Raw genomic sequence first — 17,925 nt, 5'->3', positions numbered from 1 at the left:
TTCAAGAGATGGGAATACCAGAACACTTAACCTGCCTCCTGAGAAATCTGTATGCAGGTCAGGAAGCAACAGTTAGAACTGGACATGGAACCACAGACTGGTTCCAAATAGGGAAAGGAGTTTGTCAAGGCTGAATATTGTCACCATGCTTATTTAACTTATATGCAGAGTTCATCATGAGAAATGCTGGACTGGATGAAGCACAAGCTGAAATCAAGATTGCTGGGAGAAATATCATTAACCTCCGATATACAGATGACACCACCCTTATGGCAGAAAGCAAAGAAGAACTAAAGAGCCTCTTGATGAAAGTGAAAGAGGAGAGTGAAGAATTTGGCTTAAAACTCAACATTCAGAATACGAAGATCATGGCATCTGGTCCCACCACTTCATGGCAAATAGATGGGAAAACAGTGGAAACAGTGACAGACTTTCTTTTTGGGGGCTACAAAATTACTGCAGATAGTGATTGCAGCCATGAAATTAGAAGACACTTGCTCCTTGGAAGAAAAGTTTTGACCAACCTAGACAGCATATTAAAACGTAGAGACATTACTTCACCAACAAAGATCTGTCTACTCAAAGCTATGGTTTTTCCAGTAGTCATGTATGGATGTGAGAGTTGGACTGTGAAGAAAGCTGAGCGCCGAAGAATTGATGCTTTTGAACTGTGGTGTTGGAGAAGACTCTAGAGAGTCCCTTGGACTGCAAGGAGATCCAACTAGTCCGTCCTAAAGGAGACCAGTCCTGGGTGTTCATTGGAAGGACTGATGCTGAGGCTGAAATTTCAATACTTTGATGTAAAGTATTGAACACCAGATGTGAAGAACTTATTCATTGGAAAAGACCCTGGTGCTGGGAAAGATTGAAGGTGGGAGGAGAAGGGGACGACAGAGGATGAGATAGTTGGATGGCATCACCGACTCAATGGACATGAGTTTGAGTAAACTCCAGGAGTTAGTGATGGACAGGGAGGCCTGGCGTGCTGCAGTCCATGGGGTCACAAAGAGTGAGACACAACTGAGCGACTGAACTGAACTGAACAAATATGAATATTATTTAAGCAAATGAGAATATGAATACAAAACGTCTCTTAAGGATATAAAGTTGTACCTTCTCTCAAACACATCATCTCCTATATGTATTTTGTTACCTTCAGAAATACTGGGTATGAATAAGGTGTGAGTTGAAGAATACATTTAGAGAAGTTGGCATTTAGTAAAAGATGTGTTTGCTCTTATACAGAGAAATTTGGGACTCTTAGATGACAGGTATTTCAAAACAATCCTTTGTAAAGAGTATCATAAACCGTTTAGTTTTGTTTTTTTTTTTTTAAGAAAATGTAGTGAGATTTGCTTTTAAAAAGGTTAAAATTTGTAATTAAAAATAATCTATTAAGCTTGAACTACAGAATTCAACAAATCCATAAGCTAAACTTGTACTGATTGGCATGGGAGCCACAAGAAAACTACAGCAGATGTCTAGCACTTTTTAATGTACTTAAGAGAAACTGAAAGATTTACAGGCATAGGAGTTAAGTTTTTCAACAGCAAATTGCATCCACGTAATATGATAATGCTAGATAAACTGTAGGTTGTATTAGATGGTCCTGAAATACAGGACTCAATTTTCTGGATCAAACTGATCATTTCTAGGCAAGGAAGAGTGATCCTGTATGCCAGGAAGGAAACAAAAGTAAATAAAATCCATACATAATGGGGCAGAAGCATGACACAGAGAATTTGAAGAAAAAAATTAGAACCAAAATAGAAGATACGTCTTCAGACCATTCGGATATCTAGAGCAAAACTCAAAACCAGCAATGAGAATTCATAAGCATAAAGTTTACATGGGGTACTTCTCACCACCACCATCTGCTGGAAATTTCATTCTGCAAAACAAGGACATTTCATATCTTTTTCACTTGCCTTCCTGATTATGTCACTCCTCAGAAGACAGAGGATGCAAAAAGAAATTTTCAGGTTGAATTTCAAACTGAAATCCATTTTGGATGGATTTGGATGAGGTAGAAGAGAGAACTTTCATAACAAAGTGACTCTTGCATTTTATAATTTTAACCAATGAAGAACGAAACACTGGGCATAACTTAATGTGTATCTTCCAATAAAGTAGTAAGAGCAAGAAGAGACAAAGTTTTTGTTAGCCAGAAACTCAAAAGAGTGTTTACTTTATGATGTTATTATTCTAGAGACTTCCACATGGTTATCTTGTTTAAACTGGTAAAAGCAGTCCATTTGGACAGAACGGCTTCAGACAGTTTAGAAGGGATGCTGGGATATAAAGAGACATTCTGAGAATCAAGCACGAGTGATCACAATGAGGAGAAAACGAAAGGGCAACAGCAAACCAACGTGGATGAACTGGAAATTTTCTAAGATGTTCACAAGAACAAATACATATGATAGAAAGAGGGTGTTGGGAAGATTAAAACAAAACAAAACACATTAACACAAGGTTTAAAATAAAGCATGGCCTGAAGAATACAAAGATTTAAAATGAATTTTAAACATACAGCCAAAGGAAGGAGAACAAGGAATACTAAGTTATGATTTAGTGCAGAAACTGTAGTAATAACAAGAGAAAGTGCAGAACTACTCATCAGGGGTTTGCTTCAGACTTAACCACCAAAGAGAAGTAATTTTTAAATGTGAAAATTACCTACCCAAGAGAAATGAAAGCTAAGACCCCAATGAAATGTCATACCACATCCACCTTGTTGACAAAAATTGGTAAAACATAAAATATCAAATACTGGAGAAGATACGTATCACCAGAATCTCTTTTAAATGTAGCAAGGAGGAATGTAATTTGGGGCAGTAACTTTGGAAAACGGCTGGGCATCTTCTCAAAATTCAACATTCATACATCCTATGACCCATGGCTTTTGGACATGAATAAAAATAGGCATTTCAAGCCCATTTTCACATCAGCAAAAACAAAGATTCAACACAAAAGGTTACAAACAAAAAGGTAAATGGATAAGCTATTGCGTAGTTGCACAGGGAAATGTAAGTCAAATCAAATGATCTCCAGCCACATGAAAGCATAGGTGTATCTTAGAAAACGACAGTGTAACTATTAAGTACCAAAACTTTACTCATAGCATCATGCGCTTTTAAAAGTTAGAACAACTAAAATCTTTAAAAGTACATAATTATATATATATATATATATACACACACACATATATATATAATGTACACACATATATATAAAATGCATGTTTACACGTAATAGGGCTTCTCAGGTGGCTCAAGGATAAAGAATCTACTTGCCAATGCCAGAGACACAGGAGATGTGGGTTCAGTCCCTGGGTTGGGAAGATCCCCTGGAGGAGGAAATCTCTATTCACTCCAGTAGTCTTGCCTGGAGAATCCCATGGACAGAGCAGCCTGGTGGGTTACAGTCCATAGGGTCTTAAAGAGTCAGACACACCTGAGTGACTGACAATGCACACATATATAATATATATAGTAATAAATTCATATAACTAATGAAAACTATGTAAAGCTCCTCTGTCCATGGAATTCTCCAGGCAAGAATACTGGAATGGGTAGTCATTTCCTTTCCAGGGAATCTTCCCAAGGATCAAACCTGGATCTCCCACACTGCAGGTAGATTCTTTACTGTCTGAATCACCATGGAAGCCCCCAAAGGAAAGCGAGGTTATCCTGAACAAGGGATACAAGATGATGATTTCCTCATATGGGGAGGCAGGGTATGGGTTAAAGAGAGAACCATTTTAATTAAGGTAGGTAATTATAAAGGTCTTAGCTTTTCTTACATCACTACAAACAAAGCTAGTGGAGGTGATGGAATTCCAGTTGAGCTATTTCCTGAAAGATGATGCTGTGAAAGTGCTGCACTCAATATGCCAGCAAATTTGGAAAACTCAGCAGTGGCCACAGGACTGGAAAAGGTCAGTTTTCATTCCAATCCCAAAGAAAGGCAGTGCCAAAGAATGCTCAAACTACCGCACAATTGCACTCATCTCACATGCTAGTAAAGTAATGCTCAAAACTCTCCAAGCCAGGCTTCAGCAATATGTGAACCGTGAACTTCCTGATGTTCAAGCTGGTTTTAGAAACAAGAGGAACAAGAGATCAAATTGCCAACATCTGCTGGATCATGGAAAAAGCAAGAGAGTTCTAGAAGAACATCTCTTTCTGCTTTATTGACTATGCCAAAGCCTTTGGCTGTGCGGATCACAATAAACTGTGGAAAATTCTGAAAGAGATGGGAATACCAGACCACCTGACCTGCCTCTTGAGAAACCTATATGTAGGTCAGGAAGCAACAGTTAGAACTGGACATGGAACAACAGACTGGTTCCAAATAGGAAAAGGAGTTTGTCAAGGCTGTATATTGTCACCCTGCTTATTTAAATTATATGCAGAGTACATCATGAGAAAAGCTGGGCTGGAAGAAGCACTAGCTGTAATCAAGATTGACAAGAGAAGTATCAATAATCTCAGATGTGCAGATGACACCACCCTTATGGCAGAAAGTGAAAAGGAACTAAAAAGCCTCTTGATGAAAGTGAAAGAGGAAAGTGAAAGAGTTGGCTCAAAGCTCAACATTCAGAAAACTAAGATCATGGCATCTGGTCCCATCACTTCATGGGAAACAGAAGGGGAAACAGTGGAAACAATGGCTGACTTTAGTTTTTGGAGCTCCAAAATCACTGCAGATGGTGACTGCAGCCATGAAATTAAAAGATGCTTACTCCTTGGAAGGAAAGTTATGACCAACCTAGATAGCATATTGAAAAGCAGAGACGTTACTTTTGCCAACAAAAGTCCATCTAGTCAAGGCTCTGGTTTTTCCAGTGGTCATGTATGGATGTGATAATTGGACTGTGAAGAAAGCTGAGCGCTGAAGAATTGATGCTTTTGAACTGTGGTGTTGGAGAAGACTCTTGAGAGTCCCTTGGATTGCAAGGAGATCCAACCAGTCCATCCTAAAGGAGATCAGTCCTGGGTTTTCTTTGGAAGGAATGATGCTAAAGCTGAAACTCCAGTACTTTGGCCACCTCATGCAAAGAGTTAACTCATTGGAAAAGACTCTGATGCTGGGAGGGATTGGGGGCAGGAGGAAAAGGGGATGACAGAGGATGAGATGGCTGGATGGCATCACCGACTTGATGGAAGTGAGTTTGAGTGATCCCCGGGAATTGGTGATGGACAGGGAGGCCTGGTGTGCTGTGATTCATGGGGTCGCAAAGAGTCGGACACGACTGAGCAACTGAACTGAACTGAACTAGCTTTTCTTGTGAGTAGGGAGTTTAAGGGTAGTTACTACAGTATTAGAAATTGCTAAGTAACTACCAATAATGGAAATTTCCCTGGTATTCTAGTGTTTCCAATGCAGGGGGCGTGGGTTCAACCCCTATTCAGGGAACTAAGATCTCACATACTATGCAGTGCTGAGGGGTGGAGAGGAATTAAAAAAAAAAAAGGAGTCAATAATGGGAGTGTATCATTGATCCAGAGTTCTGATTAACCCAATTCTGGGCTTCAGTGATTAAAAAACAAAACAAAACAAAAAAAAACAATGAAAACTGAAATTTTAGAACAACCAATTAAGATGTGAATGCTGCCTTCATAAAGTCCTACAATACTGAAGAAAGACAGGATGACTTAAGTCTTTTGAATAGAGTTCAAGTGTCAAGATTCAAGTCAAAAATCATCATACGTGAATGTAAAATGACCACTAGTAAATTCTGAGAAACTATGAAGTCCAAGAGAAATTTTCAGACTCCTGGGATGCTGACTATCAAGGTGAAGAAAGGCAGCCTCCCGAAACTACTTACTAAATAGTTTGATGTGAATCACCAAAACTAGCAACTTAGGGAGACACTGGGAGAGCACACTTATCAAGTCTGTGGGTAACATAAATGTAAAGAGATATTTAACACTGCATGAAAGAACTGAACTTTAAAACTATTTTGGCCTTGGACAATGGTTCAACTCCAATTAGAGAACTGATGAGTTAACTAAAGCCTACATCAACTGTCAAAATAGAGATATGTATGATAAACCTCAAAAGAAATTCATAAATGACCTGGAATTGAGGTGAAAAGTCAAGCTCACAATGAGAGAAAAAATGCAACCTGGCTGTCAAAAAACTAGTGAGTTCTTACAATCTCTTGTAAATGTATAGAATCCCAGGGCAGAATAAGTCAGGATAAAGTCCCACTGTGCTCTACACAGGTAAACTCATAGCCAGCACACTGTGTTCAGATAATTTCTAGGGGCACACATCTTGATAACTGATTGAGAGAAGAATGAAGAAGTGATGAAAGCTTGGCATTCCGGGGATACATTAAACAATCAATGGAAAGAGATTAGTTAATTTTGATGGGAAAATCTTGAAGAAAAGTGAGCATCAATATTTGATCCTTTCTCAAAAGAGATTAGATTTAAGTGTAGGATGGAACCAGGACAAGTGTGGGGTGGGGGCTGACTCTTCTCCCGTCACAAGGAAGAATTTGAAGATCAGGAATCTATTACTCTCAAAACAGGAGCTTTTCCCTTTTCAGACCACTTGCTCATTGCTTCTTCAGCTGAAAGGAAAACAGCCCACAGACTACTTTACAATCCCCTTACTTATCAGCTCCCTCTTGTCTCATTTCCTTATTTGTCTTACTCAGAATCCAAGATCCAATGCCTCAGCCAGTCTCATAATGACAGAAAAAACCCCTATGATCCTCTGTCCTTCAACAACAGTCTGGTAAAAACTGCCATCCTTGATGAACCTAACTTCTTGCCTTCTCTGACTCTGCATTTGGTTCTGGGAACTGCTAGGGAAAAGCCACCCAACCAGGAAAACTGGTACTGCCCAAATTTATACAAAGCGACATCAATGATGCTTTCCACACTGTCTGGGAGTTCCATTTTAGTTTCTAGTCAATACTCAGTACCAATTTCCATAGAAGGAAATATCTTTCCTCTTTCATCTTTTAATCGTGTTTTTTAAAAATGTATCTTATTGAAGGATAGTTGATTTACAATGTTGTGTTAGTTTCTGGTGTATAGCAAAGTGATTCAGTTACACATACACGGCTTCCCAGGTGGTGCTAGTGGTAAAGAACTTGCCTGCCAATGCAGGAGATGTAAGAGGCAAGGATCCGATCCCTGGGTGGGGAAGATCCCCTAGAGAAGGGCATGGCAGCCCACTCCAGTATTCTTGCCTGGAGCATCCTAGGCATGTGGACTGGCATGCTACAGTCCACAGGGTCGCAAAGAGCTGGACATGACTCAAGTGACTTAATACAACTATCCCAAACTCCCAATCCATCCTTCTACTTTCCTGAAAACCACAAGTCTGTTTACTATGTCTGTGAATCTGTTTCTGTTTTATAGATAAGTTTTCTGTGTCATATTTTAGATTCCATATGTAAGCAATATCATACAGTATTTGCCTTTCTCTTTCTGACTTACTTAGTATGATAATCTCTAATTCTATCCATGTTGCTACAAATGACATTATTTCATTCTTTCTATGGCTGCTGCTGCTGCTGCTAAGTTGCTTCAGTCATGTCCAACTCTGTGCGACCCCATGGATTGTAGCCCACCAGGCTCCCCTGTCCCTGGGATTCTCTAGGCAAGAACACTGGAGTGGGTTGCCATTTCCTTCTCCAATGCATGAAAGTGGAAAATGAAAGTGAAGTCGCTCAGTTGTGTCCGACTCTTTGCGACCCCATGGACTGCAGCCTACCAGGCTCCTCTGCCCATGGGATTTTCCAGGTAACAGTACTGGAGTGGGGTGCCATTGCCTTCTCCCTTCTATGGCTGAGTAGTATTCTATTGTATACATACACACACACACACACACACATACACACACACACACATATATGGAATTCATCTTTTTTATCCATTAATCTGATGATGGACAGTGAGACAGTTTTCATCTTATACACTATGGCTTTCAAACCATTAACTGGACATGAAATCTATTGAGAGAGTCATGATCTCAGAGATCTTTTTATTTAAATAGAATAGAAAATAAACTATATACTTCTCATAATATAAATACAATTTCATGATGATTTTCTTTAAAGGTATCTGCTTTTATGTCTCCATAAATATACTGGTAACTGTATTACTGACTGTGAGTGGGAAGCCATGACTTTTCCCTTATGCTCTCTAACCTGTCCTGTCACCATGCTCCTACCTGTTCAAAGCCTTATTTCACAAATTATTCCCTCTCTATTCTTTTTGATCCTTCCCACCAGAATAGAAGCATGGTAACATCTATTTTTCTAAAACGTTAAAAAAAAAAAAAAAGGCAAACAGGCAAAAATAATCCCCCTTCAACCTTATAATTCCATCTAGATGTTTATCACCTTGTATCTTTCTCCTCCTTCTCGGTCTTCTCAATAAAGAGACTTATGCCACATCTACTCACATGGAAATCTCTACTTCCCCACAATACATACTTGGACATCAATGTTCCCTCAAAATTCTCTGCATCATGGTCACATGACGTCCATGGAATAAATCCTGTGGAATCTTCAATCCTTACGTTCAGTCCCTCAGCAGAGTAAGACCTTGTTGACCACACATTTCAACAGTTCCTATGTATGCTCAAACTTAAGATTTTCTCCTATTTTTCTGGGGAGAAGTCCTTTTGTTCTAGCCATCTCTTAAGCATTCATGTCTTTAAAGGCTTGGTCCTATGCTGACTGTTCTTCTCATGCTTCCTTTTCTGCCTAAGCAAGATTATCTACTACTATGGCTTCAGTTTCCTTCTAATGCTGACCAACAACAAAGCTATATTTATAAGCCTTCCATGAGATACAGAATGTCAGAAATGACTATCTTACCACACACTGGACATTTCCACTTAGATGCCTCACAGGCATCTTTAACGAACATGTTGAAAATTTAATTTGCCATCCTGCCTCTTCACTCTAAGCCTGCATTGATTCTGGTGCTCCGCACCTTAGCATATTGTACTGCTGTCGACTCAGATGCCCAAGTCAGAAGCCTCAGAGAAACCTGACTCCTTTTTTATACTCATCGCCTCATTCATCTCCTTGTTCTAAGATTAAATGAAATAAGCACCCAGTAAATACTTAGCTACTACTATTTTTGCACGGTCAACTCATCATTCAATAGTCAAGGACTTCCTTAAAACTCAGTGCTATGCAACCTACTCCATATACTCCTAATTGCTCCTCTACCATTAAACTTGTCAGCATCTTTTGGGTAATCATTTGTTCAAAGTTTGCCCTTTCCATCAGATGATGAAATCTAAGAAGGCAGGATGTGTGTATTTCTCTCTGATTCACCATATTATCTCTAGTATCTTAATGCCCAGTGAATATTTGTTGAATAAATGAATGTTTGGAAAATTAGTGAGATTCCCTTAAATAAAATGTTAAATGAAGAAACAATGATTATCTGTCAAAAAAGTTAGAACAGATATTCAAGTAACAAGTGAAAAGTTGAGATTAATGCACTTACGTTTTCTAAAATTTAAGAATTGTTTATTTTAATTGAGAAATATGTAGATTTTTATATTTTACCATTAAAATCAAGAATTTATTTACCTTTGCCATAATATCTGCATAAGCCATATATAAAAAATCTTCCTCCAGTTTGCTATGAAAAATAAGAAAAAAACAACAGTTTTTAAGTAGGTTAGTTACACAAAAAATTACCATCACTATATAAAATAACCTTCTTTCAACAAGTGTGTCTTTTTTTAAATGAAACAAACACAAAACTTAGAGCAATCATTCAAAAATATTGTAGAATCAGAAAGCAAAGATATCAGACTTCCTCAAGAGTTGGCCCCATCTTACTTTACAGTCTAATATAATAAATATGTTTGTGTGTAAATAAACAATTTACTGATTTACACACAAATGTAGTAACATTAATATTTTCTTAAAAATACAAACATTGAAACGAGAAAATTTACATGATGTCAGGTATCTTGACAACAGAAGTGATATCTGACATTTGTTCGAAAGACTACCCAAATTATTATGACTACATAGTGAAAAAATATCATGGTCATAAAAGATTCTTAAAAATTAAGACAGGTTAAAATCTATTTATTATCTTCTTTTGAAAAAGCATGAAAATCACTAATTCACTGAAGAAAGACTTCCATCAAAAAAATTCCTGTTTGCAAAATTATCTTAGCAGTTTTAAACTTACAGCCATCAGAAAAGTCCACTTATGAGAAATACCTCATTACCTGACAATGCCAGACAGGGAGCTGCTCTATGCTTAGGGATGAGATGATTTTGTTAGTTAGGAAATAATAAGAGAGAGAGAGAGAGAAATAGTGAGAGAAAGATGGATCACATTAGCTAAGAGGGAGAAATGTACATTATTATGACATGCACAGAGGTCAGATGAACTCGTCAAGACACATGTGAATAGGGATTGATAATTAAATTCTTTTCCTGCTTTGCCTAGGGCAAAGCTGGCTTTCTTTCCCAAGACAAGGAAGCTGATGAAGGTTTTGAAACCTCTGCAAGGTCTCATCTACAGAATGAATCTACGCCGTGCCCCTATCAAGGGCAGGTGCTGGCACACTTTAATTATCAAGCTTATGAATGCATTTCTTATTTAATTCCATAGAGGTTTTACCCTCTGTGGTTTTCATGAATTCAAAAGAACAAGAACCAAGAAAAATGAAGAAGGCCTTTAAAACAGATCTCAAAGAAACTTCGCATTGAAGGGATGGCTTAGCCATCTCCTGAAGTTTCCTGACACTCACTGGACAATGGAGATAATCTATACAGGATATTTGGGGTCACCGGTGGTCTCCAACACTTTTGGTATTGAAATTTACTTTGGGCTCTTTTGTTTTAATTTCTAAAGGACATTTGTGATAAAGAAAAGATTATAAGAAGATTCGGAATCAACTCAACCAGCTAATTACAGTACTATTAAAAGAATTAGAGCTAGGTAAATATTCATCTTTGATAGGTAAATATTAAAGTCTGAAGTTGAACGAGTGTTGATTCATACATGTATACCAGACTAGTCCTGTGAAATGAAACTCGTTCAGTCATCTCCAACTCTTTGCAACCCCATGGACTGTAGTCCATGGAATTCTGCAGGCCAGAATACTGGAGTAGGTAGCCATTTCCTTCTCCAGGGGATCTTCCCAACTAACTTTGAACAATGTTCTCTCCTCTCAAGAAGATGATGAAATTGAAACATGAACATGTGACGAACAGAACATTCAGACATGGGTTTCTGTGTGTTCCTCCTATGTCTCCTGTGAACTCCCCAACCATACCATTTCTCCGTTAAAGCTGTTCGACTAAACAGAAGGATCAGCTGATGAAGAGGATCAACCCTCTTAGTTCCTTCATCTTCTTCTGGAGGTTCTGCTCCAGGTTTCTATAAAAAAGTCAAATTCATAAAATTTCACATTAAGGTGAAATGTTCACTCAAACCCAGGAGCATTGTGAAGGCTTGGACTAGCAAATAAAAAGAAAGTCTTTTTCTTCCTATTGTGGTGCATGTCTGTGTCTATGTTATATGCATTGAACCTGGACGTGTGTATTATATTATCGATGCAAAAGTATACAGTTTTAAAGAAGAAAGCTGGGACTTCTATGTCCCAATACAGGGGACACAGGTTTGATTCCCGGTTAGGGAACTAAGATCTCACATGCCACACAGCACAGCCAAATAAAATAAAAATAAAAAAAGTTTTTAATTTAAAAAGTTGTTGAATAATGGGACAAAAAAAACATTGTGGGAAAGCATGATTTATATCATTTTAAAAAAATTGAATACTATTCTTATAAGCAGCATCATAACTAACTGAAAAGTGAACTGCTACATGGATTTCAGCAGCTCTAAGGAGATCTCAAATACAAAAAATTGCAAAAAAATGCTGTCACTCCATGTATAAAAATTTAGTGCACCTAGCAAGGCAAACTGTTCTATCAAATGAAACATTTTTGTTGCCTACATAGACAGAGATAGGTAAAGAATGCTGAATGAGTTAATGTTTGAACCACTTACATGTTATTCTCATTTTTATTTTTAAAACTTAAAAAAAGTAATTTCATTTATTGAACAATTACCATAAGGAAAATTATTAAGCATTTTTTACTGACTCAAGAATGAATTAATCCTGTTTGTTGAATGGCTAATGAATTTTGTATCTCTATTAGACTTACGCATTCAAACTGATATTTTTTATATGTAAGTGATGTTCTTTCTTGGATTTAAGGCTTAATGTTGCAGCTAGTATGGTAAATCTGCAAGGTTAAAATATTCTAATATTCTAAAGGTTTGATTCTAAAGAAAAATGAAATTCACTTAAAGTATATAGGATCATTGTACAGCAAAAACTAACACAATAGTGTAAATCAACTATACCCCAATAAAAATAATAACTAAATAAAATATATGGGAATAATCAGGGTTAAGGTTTTATGAATTAGATTAGTTTGTCCATCACATTCCCTGATTATTTGTGTGTTTTTTCAAAAAAAACTTTAGACCAAAGTTTTAATTTTGGAATTATGGAGCCTCTCAGTCTACAAAACGCGGTGGAACTACATGCTTGTAAATTCCCTGAGAAGGTGGTTCTTGATCAAATTTTTAAATAGAGCCACAGCTTATAAAAAATTGAGACAATGGCTCCCTTGAGTGAAGCATTCTCAGTAGCACAAGCGTCCTTATCAGCATGGTTGGATGAAAAATTCCACTTCTCCGTTTATTCTATATCTACTGTGACTTTCTGCTCTTCCTGCATCTAATCTATCATTCTCTGCCCTGCATATGTTTAACAACCAGCCACTTTTCATTGGCTTTTGTTAAACTTCACCTTATTTTTGGTGAATCATTTTTTATGGTTCAGCTTTTATAGTTCTATCCTGGTTCTGAGGTTGTTTGAAGTTCCTTTGAGGAATAATTTAAAAGAACAATAGAGTCAAAATTTACTTAAATTCTGAACTACTGGCTGTTGATGAGATCTCTTTGAAATAAGAAGAGTGAATTTTCCCTAAACATTGCATGCAGTAACAATCCAGAATAAAGTTTCCTAAGCCCCACAGGCTGCAATATTGTTTCCTTTTCAATGTTATAAGATAAATGGCTCACACCAATGTTATTCCACCAAGCCCAGACCTTCTTTCATCTTCTAACCCAGCAAAAACATACCGCTAAGTCTTCTATCAATTTATCTTCAAAGTAATGTTCTTCTGTCTCAATCCAAGACTTTTCATATCCCTGAAGAAAGAGATTGACAGCCCGATGCCTAAAAGGTAAGCACAATTTCAAGAGCTTTTTAAAAAATAAATTGAAAAGGCACTCAGTAGCACTTAATCACTGGATTATCTGTGCATAAAAGAATAAATAAAAATAAACTTTCCAATCTCGACTGGAGAAGCAAGACATTGCAGTAGATAGAGAAAGCTTTCTCAGATCATACTGACCTGGATTCAGTTATTTCTAAGTTTTGTAACATTTGTAAACTTTGTAACAAAGTTTTTAACATTTGTAAACAAAGTAAACTTTGTTAACTTTACTTCTCTCATTTATAAAACTAGGATAACTCCATCTATGCTTCAGTTTTGTGAGACTCAAGCTGAGATAAAGAACATAAAACATGTTGGATAGATGCTCATTACATGGTAGCTCTTATGACATAAAGTAGCTCTGGATAAACAGTTGTGAGCTTCAAGAGAGGAATTATTCAGTCTTCCTGTTAACATCAGATACAGCCTCTGAGGATTACAAAAGTAAACGTATTAAGGGAACTTTATGGGAGTATATATCCAAAGATTAAATCCTAGAATACTGATGAAAATAGTTGCCTATGAAATAAAGAAGACCAATAAAGACTAAACTCATCTTGAAATTGATGCGATATATGGCTAAGGTTCCACTCTAACAAAGTCACATCAATAAGGGAACATAAGAGCTAAATGTTAAAATGAGATGGTGCCATTGTAGAGTGGAATGCTACAACATTATCAAAGGTAGACTAAGGAATCGTGAGACATAAACTTAGGTTTATGAAGGGCCTTGAAATCCAGAGAGAAGAACTGACCAGGCACCTGGAATGGCCAGAACTCACCATCAATTCTTATACAAGAGAGAAGCTCAACTCTACTGGTACATCAGAATCCCCTGGGGAGTTTTTACACAGTACACATGCTAAGCCCTCAGATAGTCTGATTCAACAGGTTGAGGCTTGGATACTCCTCAAGTGAATCTGACTGTATTTCCTTAAAGCACCAGGTCTGAGAACCACTGGAATAAGGAATACAATTTTGAATATGTTATATCAGAGAAAGTGGAATAGCAGACTCTGTTGTATTGTAGAAACTAACTTGTAATCTGCTAGTTGATGGAACTGGATGTTGAGTCAATAAAGTGAGTTGAAGAGGTACCATGAAGGGTAATGTATTTTGCATTATTCCCATAAGTTAGTTCCCTATCAATTCTTTTCCCCAAAGATGAAATAATCACAAAAGTAACAAACAACGATTAACGTTGTGTTATGTTCAGTTCTAAGCATTCTGTCTACCTCGACCCATTAAATAACCTAAACAACTCTATGAGGCAAACATTATGGTACAGTTGAGAAAACTACAAAAAAGTCAGGAAAGAACCTTGACCAAAATCATGCACTCATAAGCTGTGAGGTCAGGATTCAAATCAAGGCAGTCTGACCCCAAAGACTGGTTGAAAGTCACTTAGGTGTGTCCAATTCTTTGTGACCCCATGGACTAGACAGTCCATGGAATTCTCCAGGCCAGAATACTGGAGTGGGTAGCCTTTCTCTTCTCCAGGGGATCTTCTCAATGCAGGGATGGAACCCTGGTCTCCTGCATTGCAGGTGGATTCTTTACCAGCTGAGCCAAAGGGAAGCCCAGGAATACTGGAGTGGATAGCCTATCCCTTCTCCAGAGGCACTTCCCAACCCAGGAATTGAACCAGGGTCTCCTGCACTGTAGGCAGCTTCTTTACCGACTGAGCTATTAGGGAAGCTGATTTCTCTATCCTGCCTCAAATATGTGAGCAGATCCTCCTAATTATTTAAAAGTAACAGATAAACTTATAGTTACCAAAGGGGAAAGGGTGGGGAGGGATAAGTTAGGAGTCTGAAATTAACATATATATGCTATTATATAGAAAACAGATAACCAGCAAGGACCTACTGTATAGCACAGTATCTATCTACTCAATATTCTCATAACCTATACAGGAAAAAAAATCTGTAAAAGAAAAGATAAATGTATAAATCCTTTTACTGTACATCTAAAGCACAAATATACTTTAATAAAAAAATACAATCTATTCAATAATGACATTACAGGCCAATGAGAATAACCAACAGGAAAAAAGGAAGTTAAGCATTACACAGAAGAGGAAATAAATCTCCTTCATCCTTCTCTTGGACTACTATATCCATGTCAAGGTATATGCTAGCCTCCTATCACTTCTTAGAGGAAGAGTAATTTTAATCTATTAGCAACATTAAAGAAATTCTGACCTCGGCAGATTATATAAAGGAGCCATCCGGAAGCAAGCAACCACGGCTCGTTTCCTCTGCTTAGAGAGCAGTTTGTGCCACACGGCCTTTTTTGATCTCTGAGGATGCTCAACCTGAGGTAGAAAGACAGAGACATACGTATTTAACCCCCCAAACATCTTCAGGAACGTAGTACTAAACAGCTGTACCTTTTAGCTAAAAACTTTAAGATTTTCAATTTTCCAAAAGTATCTTACAATTATTATGAAAATATCTTCAAAGTCACCCAATGCTACATTTGAAATAGTTTCAGATGTTATGTATTTTCCTTAGAAAAAACATCATATTTTCCCAACAATGTGTACTTTAGAAGCTATATCATTTTTAAAAACCAAAGAAATATGAAACCATCCTATATGAAATAATTTTGCAACCTTTTTAAAATTCAGTTATGGTACCAAAACATAAGTAAAGAAAAATTAACCTACCCTGGCTTATGCATTTTCACTAATTTTATCCTAAGAGCTACAACAGTAAATATAAGTAGAGGCAGTTAAAGAAAATTCTAACGAAGTCTACTGTTTCTTAATATATTTAATAAGATGGAGAGAAGATGACAAGTCTTTGTGAACACATTAGTAGAAGTGAGTAAAAGAATTTAATTTTGAAAAAATGTTAAACTATATAATTATTTTGTTAGATAGGGACAAATGAGAATTTATAAGTTGCAGTAAATGATGCAAGCAAGCTATGTGTTTAGCTAATAGCATTCGGAATTTCAAGGAAGAGATTAATCATAAGTATTAGAGAGAAAAAAATCCCAACATGGAATTCTACATTCATTAGTAATTTCTAGGCAATTGAACACTGTACTTCCCAGATTGTAATATCTCCGGCGCATACATGTAGATTTCTGGAAGAAATAAAAATGTTATGTTAGCTAAAAAAAAGTAAAACTAAAGGTATTATCCTCTGCAGTAAAGAGTCAAAATATGAATGTAATACTAATGCCTGAAGAAAACATTTAGAATGTTTGGATAACAGTGGTTTGGAAATTTTAACAAAGCAATTTGTGTAATTTGAAAGCACTTATTTCTGTGATCCTCTTTCCTCTATAAGATCAAGAAACACTTTCTGATAACTATCCAGTTAGTTCAGTTTTCTTCTCGGTTATGTTAAGCAAAACAAAGCACTGTTAAGACAGTGTAGGTGAAAATAGAATCAAGGATAATGCTATTCCCAGAGAATAAGGCATTGTGAGCAGCATGGGTAACACTCAACAAACATAATTAAGTACCTAAGCCCTGATGAACATGTTGGAAAAGGTCTCCGCTGTCATGAAGGCTGCCATTTGGCAGAGCATTTTAATACCCAAAGGAAAGACCTTAAATAGTGAATTTTCCTATAAATGAAGTAAATAGATGTTGGTAAGATCTGTGATCCAAAAGCGAACATCAAGATGTGTCTTGCAACTGTTTGAATGTCTGGCTGTGCTGATGCGTTAGCTTGTCTGGTGTTTGAGTATTAGACAATCCCAAGGAGACAGCTCACTCTTCTGAGAAAGATGACCAGATGTACAGTACAAAAAGTCACTTGCATGGGTCACTGGCATTTGAGATAAATTAAGTCTTTTCTGTGCATCCACCGCTTTTGCAAGTGAAAATATTGGTTAGCAAGTGAAAATATTCTTAGCAAACTATTCTATGACTCATGATTTAACATAAGAATAGAGAGATGAAAGGAATGAATTCTGCACACACATATTTCCTACTCATTTCTGTTTTTTGATAATTCATGAGTTCTTTTATTCATATTCTTAACATTTTTGAAGAATACTTGGCCATTTAAATCTGACCTGCTTACCTTTTCCTAGATATTCACACATCTTAAAGATTTACACAGGGATCACCCTCATCACAGCTAGAGAAAGTCTGCGTTTCTTTTATTCTCTCTTCAGTACATTCTGTATCCTAGCACATCTAAATCATTACATAGTTAACTATGTGTCTGTATCCTCTCCTAGAGCACCAGCCACTTGAGTTGAGCAACAGAATTCAAGCCCCAGGACCTGCAGAGTACAATGCTCTCACACGGTAGTGCACACAATAAATATTCACGGGATAAATAGTTGCTCAGTAAAATGAATCTCATTACTGTGCAAATGATATCATTCTTTATGTCACATGTATTTATGAATATATAACACATGACTATAATAAAACATAGAGTTCAATAAACTTCATTTAATGTATCTAAAAGCTATGCAAGGAAACTTAGATATGTGCAAGAAAACCAGGAAGAATTAAAAACTCATGAGAGAGTAATGCCATTTAACTGGTGATGCTAGTGGTCAAGAACCCGCCTGCCAATGCAGGAGAGATAAGAGACGCAGGTTTGATCCCTGGCTCAGGAAGATCCCCTGGAGAAGGG

At 37.0% G+C, this 17,925-nt stretch overlaps 1 protein-coding gene across 1 annotated transcript in view; it reads right to left on the bottom strand.

Moving 5' to 3' along the window:
• The window catches only part of RYR2 (ryanodine receptor 2 (cardiac)), an 826,801-nt gene that overhangs the window by 110,988 nt on the left and 697,888 nt on the right, over nt 1–17,925 (bottom strand). The window contains exons 75-79 of the mRNA XM_010860117.1: nt 16,364–16,408; nt 15,517–15,629; nt 13,176–13,272; nt 11,293–11,396; nt 9,581–9,632 (exon numbers count right to left, since the gene is read on the bottom strand). Of these exons, the coding sequence (XP_010858419.1) occupies nt 9,581–9,632; nt 11,293–11,396; nt 13,176–13,272; nt 15,517–15,629; nt 16,364–16,408 (411 nt within the window). The remainder of the gene's footprint in view (nt 1–9,580; nt 9,633–11,292; nt 11,397–13,175; nt 13,273–15,516; nt 15,630–16,363; nt 16,409–17,925) is intronic.

Source organism: Bison bison, unplaced genomic scaffold, assembly GCF_000754665.1.
Source record: "Bison bison bison isolate TAMUID 2011002044 unplaced genomic scaffold, Bison_UMD1.0 scf7180017864462, whole genome shotgun sequence".
Lineage (NCBI taxonomy): Eukaryota > Metazoa > Chordata > Mammalia > Artiodactyla > Bovidae > Bison > Bison bison.
The sequence above is the reverse complement of the archived record's forward strand: the minus strand, read 5'-3'. Positions and strand labels throughout refer to the sequence as shown.